Source organism: Pinus tabuliformis, chromosome 1_2 (genome assembly GCF_031772625.1).
Source record: "Pinus tabuliformis cultivar Carrire ecotype Pingquan chromosome 1_2, CPIR1, whole genome shotgun sequence".
NCBI lineage: Eukaryota > Viridiplantae > Streptophyta > Pinopsida > Pinales > Pinaceae > Pinus > Pinus tabuliformis.
In genome coordinates, this window is record NC_142298.1 from 660,371,467 (window position 1) to 660,395,304 (window position 23,838).

Genomic DNA, 23,838 nt, shown 5'->3' on the forward strand with positions numbered 1-23,838 from the left:
GAGTAGAGGCGGAAGAATTGCCCGATAGTCAAAAGTGGCCGGAATCCAGGCAAAAAAATTCAAAAAATCTTATAGAAGCAGTGTTTGAATCATATTTTTGATGGTGGAAATAGATTCGACACCATTAAGAAAACGTCCAAAGCACTTAAAATTTTGAAGTTTAACCACTGTAATTTGGATTTACAAAAATCCTTACGAGATTTTCTCAAAATATAACTAGAATTTCCATAACTTAGTCAACCATCACATTTGAAAACTCGTCGAGATCGACCAAATGGGACATCAATGTAGAGAGAAAAAATTTTGTGGATTCGAACCAGACACGAAATCGCGTAACTAACTTGCGTGAAAGGGTGACTGGATTACCTGAGAGGTTTTCATGGGCAGACGTAGGACTGATTGTGACAGTGAATGTATGAACCATATAACCCATTTTCTTAGTGATCTCTCCTGGTAGTGCTCATCATCTTTATACACAGACGAGGAGGGTTTTGTATTATAGTCACTGATAGCTATGATACACGCAGAAGCAAAAGACCAGACCTCGAAAGCTAACAGGTACACTCCCATCAATGCGGAAAGAGGAGGAGAAGGAGACGAACCCTTTCTTCACTCTGATGGAAATCTTGCAGTTCAACAAGACCTGAAGATCACACAAGTCAGCGTTCCTGAGGTAATTTTCAATAAAAACTGTGTATAAGAACGCCATTGCTTTCTGAATTTCGTCGCAAGCCACTATGGCCTGCAATCGACTAACCAAAATGGGGATTTAATACGAACGTATCTTATACCTCGGTAGACTCCGATGCATACGCTCACACCCATATGCCTAATTTGATCATTTGTGGGCATTCATATTTCTTTATAAGCAGCTTCTGTACCAAGAATTTATGTATAATTGGTAGCTCCGAATTCCCCTTCTTTAGATTCATAGCTCCAGACATCAATAATGATCTGATCAGCTTAATGCATATTGACAGTGACGGTCAGATTATATAGGTTTTCACAGTTCCTCAAGTTTTTCGTCAGATTTTGGTAATCAATTGCGTCCGTGATTTTCCATTTCCGACGTTTCGAGTGACACCTTCACCTATCATCAGGGAAAGTATTAGAATAATTGTGGAGTTGATGACAATGATATCTCTAAAAAGGTTACTCATTGTGTTATTGAAGTGCTTACCAAGAAAATTGAATTGAATGTATTCTGATTTCTGAGAGATCGTTGTTTTGTTGGTGTTTTTGTAAGCTTCTAGTTTTTTTTGTAAATGGAAGAGGATGTTGCATTATATGTGATGTTATATCTACTTTACTTCTTGAGAGGGTTAAACAGTAAGAAGAGAGCAATAGATGGACAATAATAATTAAAATAAAATCATTCATTTTTATTGTTTTCTAAGCTAGATTAAGAATTGTTTAGGGTTTGCTGCATGGGGTAGGCCACCCTTACGCCTTGACGAAAGATGGGGGCGGAGCCGAAGGTGTTGGAGGACCTGTGTGCAGAGTCAGATTTAGCATTCTACCCAAAAGAGGTGTGTAACATGTGGTGCCTGCCGCTCGAGGAATCTCTTACATTATCTTTTTCACGAAAGATGGGGGCGGAGCTGAAGGTGTTGGAGGACCTGTGTGCAGGAGTCTGCTGCTTGAATGGTGCGGGTATGTATGGTATTTCTACCTGATTATTAAACCTACTCTTTGAATGTGGTTTATGCGTTGGGACATTTGGATTGTTGAGGGAATGTTGGGTGTAGTCTTGTTTCTGTTTCCAACATTGCATGCGGACTATTGTTTTGGTTTTAGAAAGTGCGGAGTTTTTGGGTGGGTTTCTTTCGGCCCCGTGAGGCAGTTTGGTGGTGGTGGGGAGGGGGGGATATTGAGATTTCAGGGTTTGGTTACAGCGTTGTCCGGTACGGACACAAGGTCTTTCACAATCCGGAATGTTTCCTTCTCCTATCCCTGAAGTGATACATATTATACTGCTGTTCTTTTGTGCAATTTATATTCTGGTACTCATTTGCGTCGAGCATTTGCAGACACACCGTCGGAGAACCCATGCACGTCTGGAGGGTCATTTTAGTAGGAATTTGGTGGGGGGTGATATTGAGTCTGGGGTGCAACAGGATCAGAAAGGCCTTCGTTTTCTGTGGAAAAAGTGGATAAATTCTTTTAATATATCGCGACCTTTCAAAGATTTGAGTTTTAGATGTTATCATAGGTGGTGGAGGATATTGGGTTATTGGTGTTGCTGTTGTTGTTAATATTGACAAAGATATTCTAGCTTATCACGACTTTTTGTTACTTACTGGTTTTGGTGGGACGACACTGAGCTGCGGCTCTGGAACGGTTGAGCTGGGGTGGCAAATTTTCGCTGCTGCCTTTTTCCGGTGGCATATCGACCGAAGCTTTTTTACCCATTGAAGTTTTGAGTTAAGGGGGTGGTGCTAGATCTCGGGTACATAAAACTTTGGTGTGGAGTTATATCCAGGAGTAATTTTTTTTTCATTCCTCAAGGTATCTTGGGAACCTGACATTACGGTTGGGGTTTGGTGGGATCTTGCAACGTTGCAAATCTGTGGTGATTGGTGTCCGTGTTGCTGTTTGGGCTCTGTTTATATCTGTCTGGGGGTATATTTCTCGGGGTGGCAGCTGTATCATTCTTCAGGTATACATTCGGTGGGTCTTTTTCATTTATTTTGGGTGTGACGTCCCTGCTACGGACCCCTATTCCCTGACATTCCTTAGCTGGAGTGCATTCTTGGCATGTGGATTTTAAATTTCCTTTTGAGGGTCTTTCTAGGTTTGGTGGGTACCATATCATTATACATTTATGGGCGTCCTTGGAGGGAGAACTTGCTTGCTGATCCCTATATAGTGCGGGGGTGGAGTACGTTCCTTTCTGACAGTTGGGACAGTTGAGCATTTATTTATTGGGGTATTCGTGTGCCATCCTTGGTGGAGGATGATGGAGCGGATTATTGATTCTTTAGATGCTGACATATCCATTCAAGAGGCCTTTGCACATGCCACGCTAGATGTTGAGCGACATTACACGCATTGAACCCATGCGCGGGGTGTTGAATCACTTTCTGTGCATGGGAGGAACATGTTGTTGTTAGACTAGTGTACACATGCAAATCTTTTGCCTGAGCAGGATCCTTGCTTACGACATCAATTTCTTGGACCTCCAGGTAGGCGGGAATGACGAAGCAAAAGCATTAGGAGTGTTGAGGAGACACAATTGCTGAGTTTTGGACATGACGTCCTGTGGGATAGAGTGGTGAGTTTACAAAACCAGGCACAGGTTGGGAGGTGGTTCTTTGCGGGCTCACGAGACATGGACATGGCGGGATGGGTATTTGCACACTGGATGCCTATTCTAGGATACACCCCTAAGGTGAGTAAATTGCTAAATCAATGGTATAGCTTCCATTTCTTGCATAAGGAGGACTCTGAGCGCATCTTGATGACTCCATGGGTTCGTGGGTGAAGTTTTCTTCAACTCAGCAGATGGTATGTTGGTTTTAATCCACTTCTGGACACCTCGAAGAATAACTTAATTTGGGTAAAACTCCTCGGTTTGCCGCTTGAGTTTTGGACCAGGCATGCCCTGGTGGAGATTGGAAATGCAGTGGGACGTTTTGTTTATATGGATCCTTGGGTCTTGGGTGTGCGTGACAAGAGGGTGGCTTGGATTTTGGTTGAGGTGAATTATACTAGGGTTCTTCTCGAGAACATTGATTTGGAATGGGACACTCTGCGCATCAGACAAATGATTGATTATTGGGGCATTCCGTTCCATTGTTTGCTATGCCACCATACGGGTCATTTACTGGAAAGATGTCCAAGGCGTTTTTAGGGCAGAGGTGATACGCGCCGTGACAGACTACAGACATCAAATGACCGCATACATACTACTTTACAGCCTCATTCAGAGACTGACAAAGGTATTTCCACCTCCTTTGAAGAGCCTTTTATCTTTGGGAAAAAGTTTATTTCTGTCCCTTCCAATTCTTTTCTCTCTTTGCCCAATAATTTGTCGGATTCTTGTCTGGAGGGGACCCAAAATCCTAATACTTTGTGCCCTAATAAGCTTTCTGCTATACATAACATCATCCCTGATAGTGGTGTAGTTCCTCTATCCTCTTCACGTCCGATTACTATGGTTCCAAACCCCATTGTTGTTTCCTCTATGACTCCTTTTATGGCTCCACCTGAATACGACCCTCCGTCTACTTCCTCTCCTTTACCCTCCCTTCCCCCTCCATCAGAGCCTCAACCTCCCTCCTCTCCTCATAATTCGGTTGACAGTGATTTGGATTTATTGATGCTCAATCCGGTGATGGATCTCTCTGCCCTTACCATTCACAAGGGCAAAACCCGGGTCACCTCACCCATCATCAACCCCGAGTCGGCTAAAAGCATTATTATTTGATGCGGGGGGGGGGTAAGGGCAACAAACACTTCTGGGAAAAATCGTCAGGGAAACACCTTTTTCATGATTTTGCTGGATTGTATGATGTTCCTATCCTTGATTCCTCTACTTCCAGGGTCCTTAGAGCGTTCGAGCCCTCTGAAATTGGGCCATGATGAACATCCTGTCTCTTAATATGTGTGGCTTGGGGGATGCCACTAAAATGTTGTCCTTGCGTCACGTTATCCTTTTTGTTCGGCCTTTCATAGTTCTCATTCTGGAAACGATGGTTGATTCTGGGAGATCCTTAGCATATTTTCGACTGATCTTTCCTAATTGGTGCATGGTCGCTGTTGACTCTTGCGGCTTGTCTGTTGGCTCTATGGGATCCATATTGGGCAAATTTGAAGGTCCACAAGTTCTTTGTGGGCATTTTACTTTCTAGACATATTCGGGGATTGGTAGAGAAGATTCATATTTGGAACATACATGCTCCATACGGTGGTAGACACTTGTTCTGGGATAGAGTCGAGTCCTCGGATCTTCTAAAGGTTGGGTCATTGATCATTGCAGGAGATTATAATGTTGTTTTATCTAGAGGCGAGTGTTGGGGGTTGAGGTGTCATGGCGATCCTCTCTCGAACTGACTCAACACTCTCTTTGATGACAACTATTTGGTGGACATATGCCTTGTTCCTATCGAACCCACTTGGCACAATGGCAGAAGCGACAATGAATATACTGGGAAACGACTAAATTGATTCATGGTACATCAAAATTTGTTTGAAATTTTTGGAAATTTAAGATCTAGGCTCAAGAAGATTTATATCTTTGACCACTGTCCAATTGTACTTCAATGGCGAGTGGAGTCGGTCAGGAGGGGCATTCCCTTCAAGTTCAATAGGACATGGCTGGAAGACGAAGACTTCAACAAACTGGTTTCAAGTGTATGGAAATCTTTTGATGCACAGTCGGGACAGTCGGCCATGGATTATATTACTTTGAAATTAAATTTCCTTAAAGGCTAGGTTAGCATTTGGGAGCAAAAGAAGAAGGCTAGTCTATATAAGGAATTGAAGGCTTTGGTTGATGAAATCTGAGAGATTGGAGAGAACCTATCAGTTGTGCCACCTTCTTCGCATACATTAGAAAGGTTGAAGTATTTACAAGAAAGAAAAAAGCACATATTGTTGATTCAAGAAAATACTTGGAGATTAAAAAGTAGGGCCATCTGGATTCGTGAGGGGGATCGCAACACAATTCTTCCATCGTTATGCTTGCCATAGGAAGAATATCAACACAATATGGAGCATAAAGGGGGCGAATAGTAAATATATTTATTACAATGCCAAGATTTAAAAAGAAGCGATACATTATTTTTAGAATCTTTTCAAGGCCAGAGATGAGATCCTCATTGAAAACCTACTCTAGGGTGCTGAGGAATACCCTCGGATGCTTGATTCTGAATATAATGCTGCACTTTTTAGACCAACCTCCAAAGAGGAAATTCTCTCGGTATTGAAATCCTTTGACAGGGAAAAGTGCCCTGGCCCTGATGGATGGACGATTGAATTATTTTTGCACTATTTTGAGCTCATGGGTCAGGATTTGTTGGATATGGTCGAGAAATCCCGAAATAGAAGGTATATTTCGGGAGCTGTAAAGTCTACTTTCATTGTTCTTATTCCGAAAGTCACTGCACCTGTCTCTTTTTCAGAATTCATGCCGATCTCCCTATGCAATATTATATACAAGCTCATCTCGAAGGTCATTGCAGAGCGGATCAAGGGAACTCTCTTAGCTCATATATCCAGGGAACAATTTGGATTTCTACACAACAGGTCTATCCACGATGCAATTGCGATTGCTCAGGAGTGCATCCATACCATCGAGACTAAAAACCTGGAAGGGGTGGTAATGAAGATAGACCTGCAGAAGGCATACAATTGCGTAGACTGGGCTTTTCTCCAGTTTATACTACTGAAGATCGGGCTTGAGATACAAAATGTTGAATGGATTATGGCATTTGTGACTAAGGCTTGGCTCGCTGTACTTATTAATGGGTGCCCCACTGAATTTTTTTCGAGCAGGCAGAGGACTGAGGCAGGGCTGCTTCTTATCACCCTTCCTCTTCATACTTGTTACAGATGGCATCAACAGGAAGATAAACTTGGCAAAGGCTTTGGGGACATTCAGGGGATGGTTAGTATTACTCATCTCTTCTTTCTTGATGATATTCTTACATTTGGGATGATTTCCAGGGCACAATGGGAGACATTATACTATATTTTCCACTGTTTTGGAGAGGCTCTAAGACTTAATGCAGATGGTCATAAATAATCTCTTATTTGCTCTTCTGGGAATCAGGAAGATATAAACAATATTGCTGGTGTTTTTGGGGTGGGTATCCAACGATTACAGGATGGTTTTACCTATTTAGGTTTTAGATTGAAGCCGACAAACTATCGATTACAGGACTGGTCATGGTTACTCTCTAAATTTGATAACAAGCTCAAGGGTTGGACATACCGTTGGATCTCTCTGGGTGGGAGATTCACCTTGATACAATCTGTACTACAACAATTGGCCACTTATTGGATGCATCTATTTTCTCTTCTTGCTCATATTATATCCAAGATTCGATCTATAATGGCACGTTTCTTATGGTCTGGGGCTGATAGGGAGCACAAATTTCAGTTAACATCGTGGAGCTCTATTTCTAGACCTAAAGATCTTGGTCGCTGGGGGATATTGAACACCCAGGTCTTCGGTTGGTCATTGTTGATGAAATCCCTTTGGGGGGCACCGTTTGGTGATGGCATATGGAAGCAGATCATTTCAGCAAAATACCATATGAGAAGGCCAATTACCGACTGGATTAGAATGGGTGAGATTGGGAAAAGGAGGGGATCGTACATCTGGTTGAGTTTTCAAAAGATTAAGAAATGGTTATTGCAGCGATTTAAATGGTCTTTTAGGAAGGGAAATATGTTGATTATTGGTTGGGACAGGGTTGTTGGTGTTCCAGACTCCACACGGATTTCTGAAGGGCACGGTTGTGGCTCTTCATCAATGAGGTATCTTCATATTGGAACAATTAATCAACGGCTGGAATGGAATCATCCCGACTTGGAAAGAGGCTGCACAAATTGGACTGTATGGTTAAATGGCTTTGGAATGGAACAATTACATCACTGCACTTAAAAGAGCTGGTTTATGCAGGAGCGCAAGTGGTGATACACTTTCATAGGCGGGGATTCTTAGAAGAGGTACTATGGTGGTTGCAGATAATTATAAGCATATCATGTACCTTGCATAGGATTCTATTTCAGTGCCGTGGTTTCAGTTTATTTGGAGATCGAGTGTCCCTCTCAAGATCATACTTTTCATTTGGTTTGTGTGGAAAAACAAAATCTTAACTTGGGATAATCTCTATAAACGTGGTTTTCAAGGTCCAGGATGGTGTCCCTTGTGTGGTACTGAATATGAATCTGTTTTGCATCTTTTTTTGGTTTGCAACATCACTCTTCAGATTTGGTCTACAACTCTTGCCTTTTTTAAAATCTCTTTTAGACAATTTACATCTGGGGAGCAGTGTTTGTGGTGCGGCTTGGCCGGGCATGGTATACACAAATACATCCCACTGTTTATAATCTGGGAAATTTGGAAGGCTCTAAATCACTTCATTTTTTGAGGGCTTCAAGTTTGTGTCTACAAGTTTTGCTCAAAAGTTCTTGCTTGGCTGGATTATATGGAACAACGAATGATAACTTACAAGGACCAATCTGGAAGATACTTGCACCCTCAGATTATCTTGCCAGTGGGCTTTTTTGATGGTGCAGCGCAATTGGGGCGATGTGGTTGTGGAGCATGGCTCTGCATCAATGGTAACTCCTCCTACAAGTTGCACTCGTTTGGGGGGATGGGCACAAATTCTAAGGCTGAGATGGTGGCCCTGTGGGGGCTTCTTTGGTTGGCAAAGGAAAAACAAATCCAGGACATCCATGTTTATGGTGATTCTAAGACTATCATTGATGGCATTTGTAATGTCCCTTCCTAAAAATATTTGTAACAGGTTTAGTCTCCAACAATTTTGAATAATTTTTGGTAAAGGTGGAGCCCATACATTTTTGACTTAGGAACTTAGGAGAAAAGGGGGGGTTGAATTACATCGCTAGTGGAAGGCGGGGGCCACCCACGTGGGGGAAAAACACACTTGGACTCTTGGGCAATTCGAATTGCCTTGGAGGGGAAATCGAATGGCTAGAGAGAGGGGCCCACATGGGGAAGGAAGGCCCATGAAGTTATAAGGAGGAGGAACTCCCCAACCCAAGGCATCATTTGTCTATTGAAATCATTTGTGTTGCTCGAGCTGCTTAGCCGAGTTACTAGCTGTTTAGCATCGAGTTTTCCAGGCGGGAGACTCAACCTTTCTTAGGGGGACCTCGAGTGCCACCCTAGGAAGGAAATTCATATTACCTTGGAGGAAAGTTGGAGGAGTTTTACAGCTATATCACTCAGCCTTCAATCCAGTCAGTGCGTACTTCTGGAGCACACAAGAGGGGAACATGCAGAGGTTGCTTGGAGGTTCATCTGGGCAACATTTGCCGGGAAAGTTTGGGAGTTGGAGTTTCAGAGGAGGATCAGCCTTTGGGGAGAGTTTTGGACCGGGAGATTTCTGCATTTGGGCAGCTCGATTTATAGTCACTGAGGACTGCGCAGAGGCCATCACTGGGCACACGTGGGAGTTGGAGGAAGAAGCTATAGAGCTGGAGATAGCCGGGAGAAGTGGGGAAAGCCTTAGAGGGAAGCATCTCAACATTTGGGGGTGATTTGGAGGGCCTTTCCAACCAGCTACAGACAGGCCGTACTTCCCAGCGTGAGGAGGAGGACGTGGTACTTGGGGGGTCAAATTCTGGGGGTCTGAACTAGGCAAAACCCTTTCTGGGTTTTGGTGGGTTTTGGTTGAGGACCCGGGAGCTGAAGTTGCAGCATTTTCTGAGCATGGGAGGTGGAGTTTCCAGCACATCCTTTCCAGCAGGCAACGCAGTTTCTAGGCAGCGCAGTTCATCTTTGGAGTAGTAGTTGTGCAACACTTGGGCTGTTGTTTACTCACCTGGGTTTTGTCACACTTGTCCATTGAGACAAGCCCAGGTGCACCATTCCATCACCATTGTACTTGCTCTGGAAAGAATTAATAATATGGCTCAGATGATTCTTATTTGCAGTGTTTATATGGGTGTTTGCTGATTGTTTCTCATTTCTGAGTGTTGGTTGTTTATTTGCTTTGTATATCACTATTCATCCTAGTTAGGAACATTACAGTGGTATCAAAGCCTAGATCTTGGCTCAGCCATGGGGAATTTCTCCTATGAGTGAAGAGGACTGACAAAATATTACATATAGAAGGCAGAGGTACCGGAGCAGAGAAAGGGAGTTGGAGATCACTCTAGAGACGGAGGACAAGGGAAAGGCAGTGGTAGTAGAGAGCATGGGAGAACCCGAGAGCAGGGAGGAGATGGCCTTTGACAACCTCTTGAAGGCTCTAAGTGATTTAGCGAAGGGGCAAAAGGAAATGCTAGAAGAGATCAAAATGCAGAATCGGGAGAGAAGCACTCATAGGGAGTTTCTCTTTGGAGAGACTTCGGGGGCTTCTCAAATCTCAGCAATTCGACCATCCTTCACCCACTGCGCAACCTCCATTAGCGAGTGGGCCAACTCGAGCTACACTGCCCTCTTTCGTGCCTTTGGCGCAAAATGAACCAGCAGGGGTCGAAGATCCTTCACCGATGGGAGAGCACTTCAGGGAGTGGCAGTCCATGGGAGCAGACTTCAGGGAGGCACTCTCTTTCAGAGATTTCTGCAAGCTCAAGCAGAATGAGAAGGGCAAGAACTATGGAGGACAGGGCATGCAGAGCTATGAGTTGCAGCGTACTATTGGGAGAATGTACTTCCCCACATATGATGGCACTGCCAAGTGCATAACTTGGGCCTGGTAGAGAAGATGGACACGTATTTCCAGCTCAACCGGATGACGGAGATGGAAGCCATCAAGATGGCCACGCTGCACTTGGAAGGGGAAGCCCACGATTGGTGGTTTCATGGCTTGGCTACCTTGGGGCATGCCAATGTGACTTCTTATGAGGATTTCACTAGGAGGGTGGTGGAGCGATTTGATCAGAGGGATCCGGAGGCTCACTTCAGGGAGCTAACCCAACTCAGACAAACGAGTAACCCAAAGCAGTACATATCAGAGTTTTTGAGAGTCTCAGTGATGGTGTCGGACCTATCAGATGCTCAGAGGGTGTACACCTTCATAGAGGGCCTGCTCGAGCCCCTGCGTGGATTGGTGAAGTCACACAGACCCTCCACGCTGCAGGAAGTAGTGACATGTGCTAGAGATTTGCAGGGGGCCATCCCCAAGACACGAGCACCTTTCCCTGCATGCACTCCCTACCCTCAGAAGGGGAGTGATACTAGGCCACCACCACAGAGAGCAACCCAGGGACGTGGGCAACTGGATGATGAGACCCGGAGGGACCTCAGGAGAAGGAAATTGTGTTTTACCTGTCAGGAGCACTGGGCACTAGGCCATCGGTGCACAGCTGACAAACCCACTATATTGAGGTCTTCTCAGATAGTGATTAGGAGGCGAGTGGCGCTGGAGCGGAGTGTGGTGTGGGAGATGGTGAGAGTGTTGCAAAGAGGGGACCACCACCACTTTCGCCACAGGAGGGAACAGGGGGAGTCCTTGCTCCTTTATGCGGGGTCCCCCAATTTCTGACATTGAGGATACGAGGTACCATGCAGGGGCAACGTGTTTCAGTGTTAGTTGACAGTGGGGCTACCCACAACTTCATTGATGCCCAATTGGTTCAAAGGAGGGGCATCACCACGATAGAGTTTGAGGGCTTTTCAGTTCTGGTGTCGGGTGACCAGACTATGCAGTGCACATGGTATGTTCCCGCCTTGACCGTGACCATGGGGAACTAATCAATGACAGACCATTTCTTTGTGGTCGATGTTGTTGATTTGGGGTAGCATTGGATGTGCTCTAGCCATGAAAATTAGTGGAGAGGCTAAGGCACATGAGGTCTCCATGTCCCATAAATCGTTTTGGGAAATTCCATACAGATGAGGAGTTATTAAAATAATTAATATTTTAATATTATGGGTATTAATAAAGATAAGGACGAGAAGCTTCTAAGAGACGAGGATCAAGTCTATTTTAATCTTGGTCGTTGATTAAGGACTTAATCTCGACCGTTGACTCATCAACAGGAAAAGTATAAGAGAAGACTTGAGGGTCATTTGGAGATTCACCAACAGATACTCAGTATCCCAAGGAAAATCAATTTTTAGAGAGAGTGAAATCGATTTTAGAGGGAGAGTTGCAAGGTGGAGGAAAAGGGGGTGATTAGTAGCAGTCAACAAGATCAAAAGAGGTGACACAGGGTCTTTGAGAGACAACGCAGAGGGAGATGCAGATTAGAGATGCAGTGGATGACGTAGAGAAGGATAGAGCAACGCAGAGCCACGCAGAATGACACAGGGTTGACGCAGTAGGGAAAGGAAGTCCTCGAGGGTGTCAGGAAGTCTTAGAGAGAAGTCTCAGCTGTTCTCTCTCATTTTCTATGCAATTTTTTTTTGTAAAAAAGATTGTTGCTGAAGATTAATAAAAACCCTCCTCCGCTGCACCGGTTTTCCCGCATCAAGTTTTTCCGGCGACAATTGTCCAAAAATAACTGTGTTGATGTGTCTGATTCTTGTGCATATATTTGTTTCTATATAATGGTGTGATATTTGCAATAGAATTTATTTTAATATTTATTGAAGGGATTTCATAAATAACTTATTGAGAACTAAGTAGGTAAAATAAATCAGTTGTTGCAGTAATAGAATTTCTGTTTAGAAATTTTCACATGGTATCAGAGCAAAGATTCAGAGACAGGAAGGGAAAATCAATTATGGGTCAAGGGCATGATGCAAAGGCATCCACGTCAAGAGACTCATGTAGATTTTTAGAAGAATGCACAAGAGATAGAAATTTCGATTTCTCTATGCTGGCTTCCAGATTGGAAGAAGAAGTTGCTTGCGTAGCAAGCTCTGCATCATCAGGGGTATGGTATATAGACAATGGAGCCTCCTGGCATATGACAGGAATCCGAGAATGTTTCTCAGATTATCAGGAGGAAAGAATGAATTTTCAGATCACCATGGGGGATAAGGCAAAGGTACTATAGTTTTTCAAACAGAAACAGGAGAGTGGTTCCGAGCTACCAATGTGCTGCATGTGTCGGGACTGGGAATGAACTTACTTTCCATATCTCAACTTCAAAGCAAGGGCTATGATGTTTTCTTCATTAAGGAGAAAGTATACGTCAAACACCCGAGTTGGAAAAAGAAGGTGCATATCGGAATCAAAAGTAACAGGTTGTACATGTTGCAACTAGAATTACCAATGGCATTGATGGGCAGTAATGGAGACAAGGATTTGAATGAACTATGGCACAGAAGGATGGGACATTTGCACCATGGGGCTCTGAGAATTCTCAGGAAAACTGTAATAGGAGTTCCAGACCTTAGTACTGAACGAGATGATGTATGCAAAGGGTGTGCTCTGGGCAAGTATACCAAAGCAACGTTTCCTAGAAGTAGCGAGAGGACCAAGAGTGTACTAGGATTGATACACTCAGATGTCTACGGACTGATGTCCACAAAAGCTCTTAGTGGTGCCAAATACTTCGTCACCTTTATCGATGACCACTCCAGGAAGACTTGGATTTATTTTATGAAAACCAAGGATGAGGTTTTCTGTCGATTCAAAGAGTTCAAGGCTCTAGTGGAGACTCTGACAGGAAAGAAAATAAAAGTGTTGTGCTCAGACAATGGTGGAGAGTATGTCAACAAGGACTTCACGATTTTTGCGCTAGGGAGGGCATCAGAAGAGAGTGGACAGCTCCCTACAATCCGGAGTAGAATGGAGTAGCAGAAAGGAAGAACGAGACTATTGTGGAAGCATTTAGGGCTATGATGTATGATCAGGATATGCCAAAATTCTCATGGGCGAAGCATGCAACACGTCAGTGTATATCCAGAATAGAACTCCTCATAGGGCATTGGGCAAGATTACTCCATAGTAGGTCCTCACCGGGAAAACACCTGAAGTCAGTCATTTCAGGATATTTGGGAGTTTAGCATATTGCCGTATACCCGAGGAGAAGAGGAAGAAGTTAGATCAAACTGCAGAGAAAGGATATCTTGTGGGATATAGCAAGAATGCTAAGGCATATAGAATCTATCTTCCAAGGAGCAGGAAGGTAGTAGTTCGACGAGATGTGAAGTTCATGGAGGATAGGGCCTTCAGAAAATGTTGAGAAATGCCTTTCGAGGAGTAGTCAAAAGATGAGCCGTTGGTCAAACCACTTCAACCAGCGGAAGCCAGTACCATAAATTCTCCTTCAGAACAGGAGGAATCACAGGAAGAGGAAGAGCTAACAGATGTACCCACTACCAGAGGAAGAACGAGCCGGGAACTCCGACAGATTCTACGGGATGCAGAAGATTTCATTGGTACACCTAGGAACAGTAAAAGGGAGCGAAGACAACCATATAGATATCGGGCCTTAGTAGCTCAGGTTGGCGAACCTTCCAGTTTTCAGGAGGCTGTTCAGCATCAAGTTTGGATGGATGCGATGGTGGAGGAATACATCTCTATAATGGTGAATGATGTCTGTGAAGTTGTACCTAGGCCTCAGAACAGATCAGTGGTAGGTTCAAGATGGATCTACACGATCAAATACGCTGTAGACAATAGTGTGGAAAAATAAAAAGCCAAGTTTGTGGCTAAGGGGTATGCTCAGAATGAAGGAATAGATTACGAAGAGACCTTCACCCTAGTAGCCAGGTATACATCTATTAGAACCATGATATCTCTTGCAACACAGATGGGGTGGGAGATTCATCAAATGGATGTCAAGACGACATTCTTGAACGAGGTGATAGAAGAGGAAGTATACATTGAACAACCAGAAGGCTTTGAGACACATGAGAAGAAATCTCATGTATGCAAATTGAAGAAAGCCTTGTATGGGCTCAAATAGGTGCCTAGAGCATGGTATGGTCGAATTGATGGCTACTTGTAGAAGATGGGGTTCGTCAAGAGTGATGAAGATCCCAATCTCTAATATCTGGTTGTAGAGAATGAGCCTCTAGTCCTAATATTATATGTGGATGATCTCTTCCTGACAGGATCATCCAGGCTCATCGAGGACTGCAAGAAGAATCTAGCCACAGAATTCGACATGAAGGATTTGGGACAGATGCATTATTTCCTGGGGTTGGAAGTTTGGCAGCAGAAGGGTGAGATCTTCCTTGGACAATGGAGATATGCTACAGAAATTCTGAAGAGATTCAGGATGCAGGACTGTAGGCCTATGGCTACTCCAATGATCACCAACTGGAAGAAAATTGATGCATCAGAAGACAAAGATGTTGATCCCACCTTATACAGACAACTCATAGGGTCCCTGATGTATCTGGTCAATACCAGGCCAGACATTTGTTACGCTGCCAACACCCTTAGTCAGTTCATGATGGAACCTAAGAGAGCGCATTGGGCAACCAAACATGTTCTCAGATATATACAAGGAACAATCGAGTATGGACTATTGTACACCATAAGTAATGACATCAGACTGAGTGGGTTTATTGATGCAAATTGGGCTGGAAGTTCAGTAGATCGGAAAAGTATCTTTGGGTACTGTTTCAAAATTGGATCGGGGATGACCTCCTAGTGCAGTAGGAAACATAAATCCGTAGCTCTGAGCTCAGCTGAAGCAGAATATATGGCCGCTAGCAAAGCTTCGTGCGAAGCCATATGGCTTAGAAAATTGCTTGTGAACCTATTCAGAAGAAGGATGGAAGCGACCAGGATCATGTGTGATAATCAAAGTTGCATCAAGCTCTACGAGAATCCAATATTTCATGATCGGTTGAAGCACATTGATATTCGGTGTCACTTTGTCAGAGACTGTGTCCAACAAGGAGCAGTACAGTTGAACTACACTCCTACAGGAAAACAGGTGGCGGACATCCACACCAAGACCCTAGGAGGAACAAAGTTCGTTTATTTTAGGGAGAAGATGGGGATGGTTAAGAATCCATTTCAGTAGAAGAAATGGACAAGTATCAAGGGATGCAGTGCAACAGTTAGCAGTGGCAGTGCTATGGGCAGCATGTTGAGAGGGAGTTGCAGTATTGATGTAGCAGTGGCAGTGGCAGAACCATGGGCAACAATACAGGAAGCAACAACGCAATGGATGTAGGGCAGCAGGCCCAACATCAACACAGGTACTGTTGACACCTAATCATCAGGATTGGGTGAATATAATGTAAATAAATAAATAAGTAATATGAACAGTGATCGGGAGATGAAGTGAACAGTCTCTCCCTCATGTAATGAAGACCTACCTAAAGGAATAAGATATACGAATCAATTTTGGTTGAGGAGTTACTGCCTGGTCTGACATGGTATCATAACCAGCTCCCAAAATAGGTGTAACTCCCTTCTGCCTATTGCTCTCTGTCCACTGCCCCTGTGCACTCTGTCTGCCATAATTAACTTTGAATTCTCTAACTTGACAGCCTCAGACCTGAAAATCTTCTGAATCGCTGAGTTGAATGCCCTTGAGGCCGTGCTGCTGCGTTGAATGGTCCGAGTAGCTATGCGGAGGAGCAGTGAAACGCTGCTGGTGCGTGAATCGACTCCATGACCATGTTCACTGCGTGAATGGTGCATGAATCAAAGCCTCTATCTGCATGAGGTATCCCGGAAAAAAAAATAAAATTCTAAAGATTTAGAGATCAGCTGGACGACTTGCAACCATGGAATTTACGCTGGTATGGCTATGCGTTGAAGTTTTTTTGGCAATCTGTTGAAGTTTTTGGCTATGCGTTGAAGTTTTTTGGCCATACGCTGGTATACAAGCGTGGTGTTCACTAGTTTATGAAGGACAAATGTTGAAGTTAATGCCATACGTTGAATGCTATTTTACCATTGTATTAACGCTGTTTTAATATTGTATTAACGTAGTTGTATTAACACTGTTTGGTATTGTATTAACGCAGTTGTATTAAGGCTTTTTGGTATTGTATTAACGCAGTTGTATTAAGGCTATTCTTGGCATATAACATTGGTAACGTTGAACACTGTTCATGGCATGTTAATATGTTAAATGCCTATGTGAGTTGATGCGCATGTGAGTTGAGCCATGCGTTGAACTGTTTTTGGTACGCTGACATTCTTGCTGCATGGTATACGATTGAAGTTTTTGGCATTATATTGAGCCATTTTTGTACGCTGTTCATGACATTATATTGAGCCGTTTTTGTACGCTGTTCATGACATTGCATTGAGTTGCTTTTGGTACGCTGACTGCATGGTATTTCATAAGTATTTGAGACATGCGTTGAGATTAGATTGGTGAAGACCAAATTCCGATAGCTCTGTTGCTTTTTCCATGTAAAACAATTCAAGAACGTTGCGTTGAACTGTTTTGAAGAACGCTGCTCTGGTATCAGACAGAGAGAATTGGCAGATTATGAAGCAATTTTTTCTATACTTTGGCGCTGATTACTATTTGTTATAACTTGCAAAAGAAAAAAAAGAAAAAATTGATGAGGAAGAGATTTGAAATTTTTTTGAGAGTGCATAGCTGATCTGAATATTTCTTTGGAAAATGTTTTATATTTTCATTAAAGACAAAGATAGTACAAAGCCCTATATGGAGAGAATGCCCCTTTGAATTGTAATTTTTTAAAAATTACCACCAGAAGTACAATTTTACTGTATATCAGCAGAAGTATTTTTCTATCAGCAGAAGTATTTTTTACAGTATGCATTCAATCATATCTATTGTGGGAATAGTTCTCATTAGCAAAGAGAACTATCCTGAGTGGTCCCGGATGATAAAACACACGCTCATTTTCAATGAGTTGTGGAAAGGAGTGTGTGTTGGAGACGGAGACACAGAGCTAGAACAACCTACTTCAGAGAAAGAGCTCGTCATTTAGGAAAACAAGAACAACAAAGCTTATGCATTAATCGCAATATCTGTAAATGAAGAGGTGAGTCGCCATATTTCGCCATTTTCAACTGCCTTTGAAGCCTTACAAAAGCTGAAAGAACTCTATGACTCACATTCTGCACTTGAAGTTGTTCAACTTATGATTAAACTCTTCACTCTTGAACTGCAGAATAATGATCCTCTTGCTTTTGCATTTGAAGTAAAGTCTATAATGCATGATATCAAATCCACTAAGGTTGAATTGGACATTCCTCTTATCGCTTTTCTCAAGGCACTCTATCCTACTTACTCCAATTATCTTGAGTCATTGCAAGCAAATGGTAATCTCAAAGATATCACCTTTGACTCTCTTGTGAAAAAGTTTGTTGAAAGAGAGAAAGCTTTTGGAAAGAAGACAGCCCCTGAATCTTCTGAAGAGGCTGTGTGCCTTGCTCATAAAGAAAATAATCCTGCTAAAGATTCTTCCAGAGGAAGAGGTGGTTGAAGAGGAAGAGGAAGATATTTCAGAGGCAGGGGGGGCAGACACTCTCAAGGAGAAAAGGCAGATTTGCACTGCATACGCTGCAAAAGAAATGGATCACATGATGCCTCTACATGCAAGTTACCATGGGACAAAATTGAGCAGCAAAGAAACCAACAGAAAGGTAAAACTGATGATACAGACAAAGGTAAAGCACCTGAATCCGCTCACTATGTTGTGGCACAATGTAATATTGGAGTAAATAAAGATTTATTTAATGCCTCACTTGCTTCTTGGAAAAATAATTGGTTGCTTGACTCAGGAGCAACTTGCCACATGACTCATAGAAAAGATTTTTTTGAAGAGTTTACTGACAATGTTGATGGAGCAGTATACTTTGCAGACCAATCAAAAATCAAGTCATCAGGGCTTGGCACAATCAGGCTTAAATTGTCTAGTCTTCCAGACTTTCTTCTGCACCATGTTCTATATCTCCCATAGCTCAAGAGAAACTTGTTGTCTTTGGTCCACATTCGCCAGCAAGGTCACTCCATTCATATGTTTGATGGCAAGCTTGAGTTAAGAAAAGCATCTGACCACTCACTTGTCATGAGGGGAATAGAAGAAGAAATGCTTCTCAAGCTGCAAGGAACCTCTGCTCGTGCACAACATTTCTCATACAATTCTCATCATGAAGAAGGTACTCTTCCATCAAGTTTATTATGGCATGCTAGATTTGGACATTTGAACTATGACAACCTCCGTTTGTTGAAGAAAAATGGTGTTGTTGGTTTGCCTATAATTCCTAGGAAACTTAAGCAATGTGATGCTTGCATTCTAGGAAAGCATAGCAAACAGTCTTTTCATGATTCACATTCAAGAGCACATAGAAAACTCGAACTCATTTATTCAGATTTATGTGGTCCAATGCTTGTTCCTTCTGCAAATGGAAATAAATATATGATGACATTTATTGATGACTACACCAGAATGTGTTGGGTTTATTTATTGAAGAACAAATCTGATGCTTTTCAAACATTCAAGAACTTCCATAAATGGATTGAAAATGATGCACAATCTCATATTGGGTCTATTCGCATTGATAATGGAAAAGAGTAAACATCAAATGAATTTGAAAACTATCTTCGCCAACATGGGATCAAACATCAAACAACTGTGCCCTATAATCCCCAACAAAATGGTGTAGCTGAAAGAATGAATAGGACAATCTTAAATATGGTATGATCCATGCTCTTCTTAAAAAATGTAAAAATAATGTTTTGGGCTGATGCTGTTCTATGTGTTGCACATATAAAGAATAGATGTCCATCTAATGCTATTAGAAACAAGACTCCATATGAAATGTGGTATGGAGATGTTTCTTCGGTAAAGCATCTCAGGGTCTTTGGTTCCATCTGTTATGCCTTGATACCAAAGGTACATAGAAACAAACTTGGTGCAAGAAGTCATAAATGTATCTTCCTGGGGTATTCAAACACCTCCAAAGCATACCGTCTCTATGATGAAGTAAATAAAAAGTTTGTTGTATCTAGAGATGTAATTTTTCTTGAATCATCCAAAACTGACAATGTTGTTGAGCGGCAACTTGATCCCTTGGATAGATGTGCAAAAGCAAAATCATTTCAAGAATTTGATAATCAAATTCCACATCTTGAAGGGGGGATTCCTATACTAGATCAACATGTGGAATCTTCTTCTGAAGTACACTCTCCCCCGCATGAAACTCCAACAACGGATGATGCTTTAAGTGATGTGATTGATAGAATTGGGAGACTCAATCTTGATTCAGTCCCAACTCAATCAACGGAGAAGCCTGGACCATTTGAGAAAGGTCCCCCAAAGTGGCTGATAAAGACACTTGAAAGTGTTCATCCTGATGAAGTTGGAAAGATAGGAACTAGAAATTCAAACTGGCAAAATGGAGGTGATGTAGATGACTCTAATTCACCCGTTGATATGGATGTTTCTTATGATTGTGAATTGAACTTGTCTACAGATTTTGAACCAACTTCCTTCATAGACGCTGCTTCTCATGATGAATGGAAAGGAGCATTGCAAAAGGAGTATGATGCCCTCATAAAGAATGGCACCTGGAAGCTGGTTGATTCTCCATTAGGAACCAAACCAATTGGCTGCAAGTGGGTCTGCAAGAACAAGTATAACGCTGATGGCTCACTTGACAAGCACAAAGCTAGGCTTGTGGCAAAAGGTTTTGCACAGAAGGAAGGGGTCGATTATGAGGAGACTTTTGCCCCCACAACAAAATGGGCTATCATTCGGACACTCTTTGCCCTAGCAACTCAGAACGGTTGGAAAGTCCATCAAATGAATGTAAAAACTGCCTTCTTGAATGGAGATCTAAAAGAGAATGCTTTTATGTCCTAGCCTGAAGGATTTGCTGTGAAAGAACATGAACATAAAGTATGCAAATTTGTGAAGTCCTTGAATGGCCTCAAACAAGCACTGCGATCCTAGTATGAAAAACTAACTGAGCATCTTCTGAAACTCAATTTCAAACATTATGATCTTGATGATGCAACTTTATTTGTCAAGAAAGTTGGCAAAACAGTGGTATATTTTGTGGTATATGTAGATGATATTTTGATAACAGGGAACAATGAAAGCTACATTGCATCCATAAAGAAGGAAATGGGGAAAAGTTTTGAAATGACTGATTTGGGCTATGTTCACTACTATCTTGGCATTGAAGTAACCCAACATCCGAAGTCCATATTTCTTTCTCAAAAGAAATACATTGGAGATCTGTTGAACAGGTTTGGCATGACAGAATGCAATCCTCTTACTACTCTAATGGAACAAAACTTAAAGCTCACATTTATTGAAGGAAAAGAATTTGAGGATGCAACAAAGTATAGATAGCTTGTAAGAAGTCTCAACTACCTAACCACTACCAGACCAGACATTTCGTTTGCTGTTGGAATCCTCTCCAGGTTTATGCAAAAGCCTTGCGAGGGACATTGGTCTGCTGCAAAAAGAGTTCTAAGGTACTTGAAGGGAACTCAAGACTTTGGAATCAAGTATACACAGGTAGACGACTTCAGCTTGATTGGATACTCTGGTTCAGAGTTCGATGGAGACAAAGAAACTGGGGTATCTACTTCAGGATATGCTATGAGTCTTGGATCAGGGGTTGTCTCCTGGAGATCACGCAAACAATCAGTTCCAGCAGATTCCACAACAGAAGCAGAATACGTGACAGCAGCTGAAGCAACAAAAGAAATTGTGTGGCTCAGGAAAATTCTTGAAGTTTTGCAGGTAAAACAAGTACAATCAACTCCACTCATGATTGACAATACCTCTGCAATAAAGTTGGCCAAGAACCCAAAGTTCCATGATCGAACGAAGCACATCAATACTAAATATCATCTGATTCGACGTCATGTTGAGGCCAAAACAATCCATCTCCGTCATTGTTCCACTAATGGGCAAATTGCAGACATCTTCACCAAAGCGCTTGGAAGAGAAAAACTTGAACGATTCAGAATGATGCTTGGACTCACCAACATCCCTTCAGATTAAGGGGGGGAATGTTGACACCTAATCATTAGGATTGGGTGAATATAATGTAAATAAATAAATAAGTAATATGAACAGTCATTGGGAGATGAAGTGAACAGTCTCTCCCTCATGTATATAATGAAGACCTACCTGAAGGAATAAGATATACGAATCAATTTTGTTTGAGGAGTTACTGCCTGGTCTCACAGGTACCAGTGCGGAAGGATCAATTTGATGTTAAGTGGTGGAGCATTACTAGAGCACATTCCTCGCTAAGAGGGAGTGTTGATTTGGGGTAGCATAGGATGTGCTCTAGCCATGAAAATTAGTGGAGAGGCCAAGGCACATGAGATCTCCAAGACTCAGAAATCGTTTTGGGAAATTCCATCTGGATGAGGAGTTATTAAAATAATTGATATTTTTAATGGGTTCCTAAGTCTAAACTTAGGAAAATAAAATTAATGGGTATTAATAAAGACAAGGATGAGAAGCTTTTAAGAGACGAGGATCAAGTCTGTTTTAATTTTAGTCATTGATTAGGGACTTAATCTCGGCCATTGATTCATCAACAGGAAAAGTATAAGAGAAGACTTGAGGGTCATTTGGAGATACACCAACAGATACTCAGTTTCTCAAGGAAAATCTATTTTGCATTAATACTGCACCTAATCCTTGCTTGGATGCATCAATACATATAGTAAAGTTTTTGTCCATGCGAGGTACTCGCAAGACTAGTGCACTAATCAACAATCATTTAAGCTCAAAGAATGCCATGACATTCATCGGTCCACTGATACCTAACTCCTTTACGCTGGAGGGTTGTGATAGGCTTTGCAATTTTGAGAATCCCTCTACAAACCTCCGATAGTACCTTGCTAAACCCATAAAACTACGTAATTCATGCGCATTTTTTGGTATCGGCCAATCCATGATTGCTTTTACCTACTTAGGATGCACTGAGATCCCTTCACTAGATATAATATGACCTCTTTAATGAATCTTCTTTTGAAAGAAGAAGCACTTGGGTAATTTCCCATATAATTGGTGCTCCTTGAGGCAAAATAATACTATATGTAAATGTTTTTCATGCTCCTTCTCATTTTTGGAGTAGATGAGAATTTCATCTAAGAATACCTTGTTGGAAATACTGAGAGGGGGGTGAATCAGTATTTGTTTTCAATTGTTACTTTTACCAGTTAGATCATTTATATTAGAACACAAAATGAACAATAAGAATAAATGCTTTTATAAATCTCTTTTTCACAATAAATCAAGTACAATATATATAGGGCTCCAACCCTAAATGAAGACACCAATCTTCAATCTCCTAGGCTCCAAACTGTTGCCAAGCACCAACTTGGACTTTTGTGAGGCTTCGACCTCTAGGGCACCGACTTTATCAAGGCACCAACCTTGCGTTTAGAGGCTCCAACCCCTAGGGCACCAACCCTTCTCTGGTACAGGCTCCGACCTAGTTTCTTGAGGACACCGATCCTCTAGGGCTCCAACCCTATCCTCCAAGGCACCAACCTTGTCTTTTCAAGGCTCCAACCTCTTGGGCTGCTAACCACTGCAATACTTCGTCAAGATATGTTTGGTAGTAACTCATGGCTCCCAAAATCTTCTTCACCGAGCCCTATCAATCTTCAACTTCACTGTAGTCTTCCACTTTCCATCATCAATGACAACCTTGTCATATAGAAGGTGTCACCATTGCTCTTCATCATACCCAAGCAATTTCTCCAAGTCACCTCACGATAACATCAGTGATGCATCACGATCTCCAATAATATTTCCAAGTTCAGTTTCAAAGTCTTCACAAGATGCTCCAAGGTGTCATCAATGTGATCAAAAAGATATTCAAAACAATGCTCCTTCAAAAGTACTTCAAACCCAAAGCCCAATCAAGAAATGCACAATGTATTTAATTGATCCAAGGATAACCTTCAGGTCTTCAATTTGGATCCTTCTTCAAGGTCACTCCACAAGGCTTCAATCAAAGTCTCCAACTTCTAAAAGGTGTCTTCAACAATCCAAATTCTCAAGGTCTTTAGTACTGTTGTTTAAAGGTTGTACCAAATTCTAGTCACTGTCCAACACCCAGCTCTCCAACTAATGTATGCTCAATTAGTTTCAAAAGCAATCTTGATTATCCAATATTAGGTTCGATGTTTGGTAGATGCTCAGCATAGACAAGTCTTGTTGGTTATCCAAGACTGCATATGAATTCATTGCATATGGAAATGTTACGTTTTTGGAGAGCCAACATGCCAGAAGAATGGGCGACATCAAATATTTAATGCATTTTAATACACTTTAATGTTTAGAGTTTATTGCATAGC

The 23,838-nt window shown here is 42.1% G+C and overlaps 1 protein-coding gene across 4 annotated transcripts in view; it reads left to right on the top strand.

Moving 5' to 3' along the window:
* The first annotated feature begins 271 nt into the window (after positions 1 to 271).
* Positions 272 to 23,838, top strand: part of LOC149207414 (metal transporter Nramp3-like) — a 372,782-nt gene continuing 349,215 nt past the window's right edge. Inside the window, exon 1 of one of the 4 annotated variants that reach the window (XM_089395716.1) lies at positions 272 to 673. In XM_089395716.1, the coding sequence (XP_089251842.1) occupies positions 515 to 673 (159 nt within the window). In that variant the 5' untranslated portion in view covers positions 272 to 514. Of the gene's footprint in view, positions 674 to 1,591; positions 1,654 to 23,838 lie in introns of those variants that run through there. The other 3 variants (XM_089395714.1, XR_016252623.1, XM_089395715.1) reach the window with 3 other exon arrangements.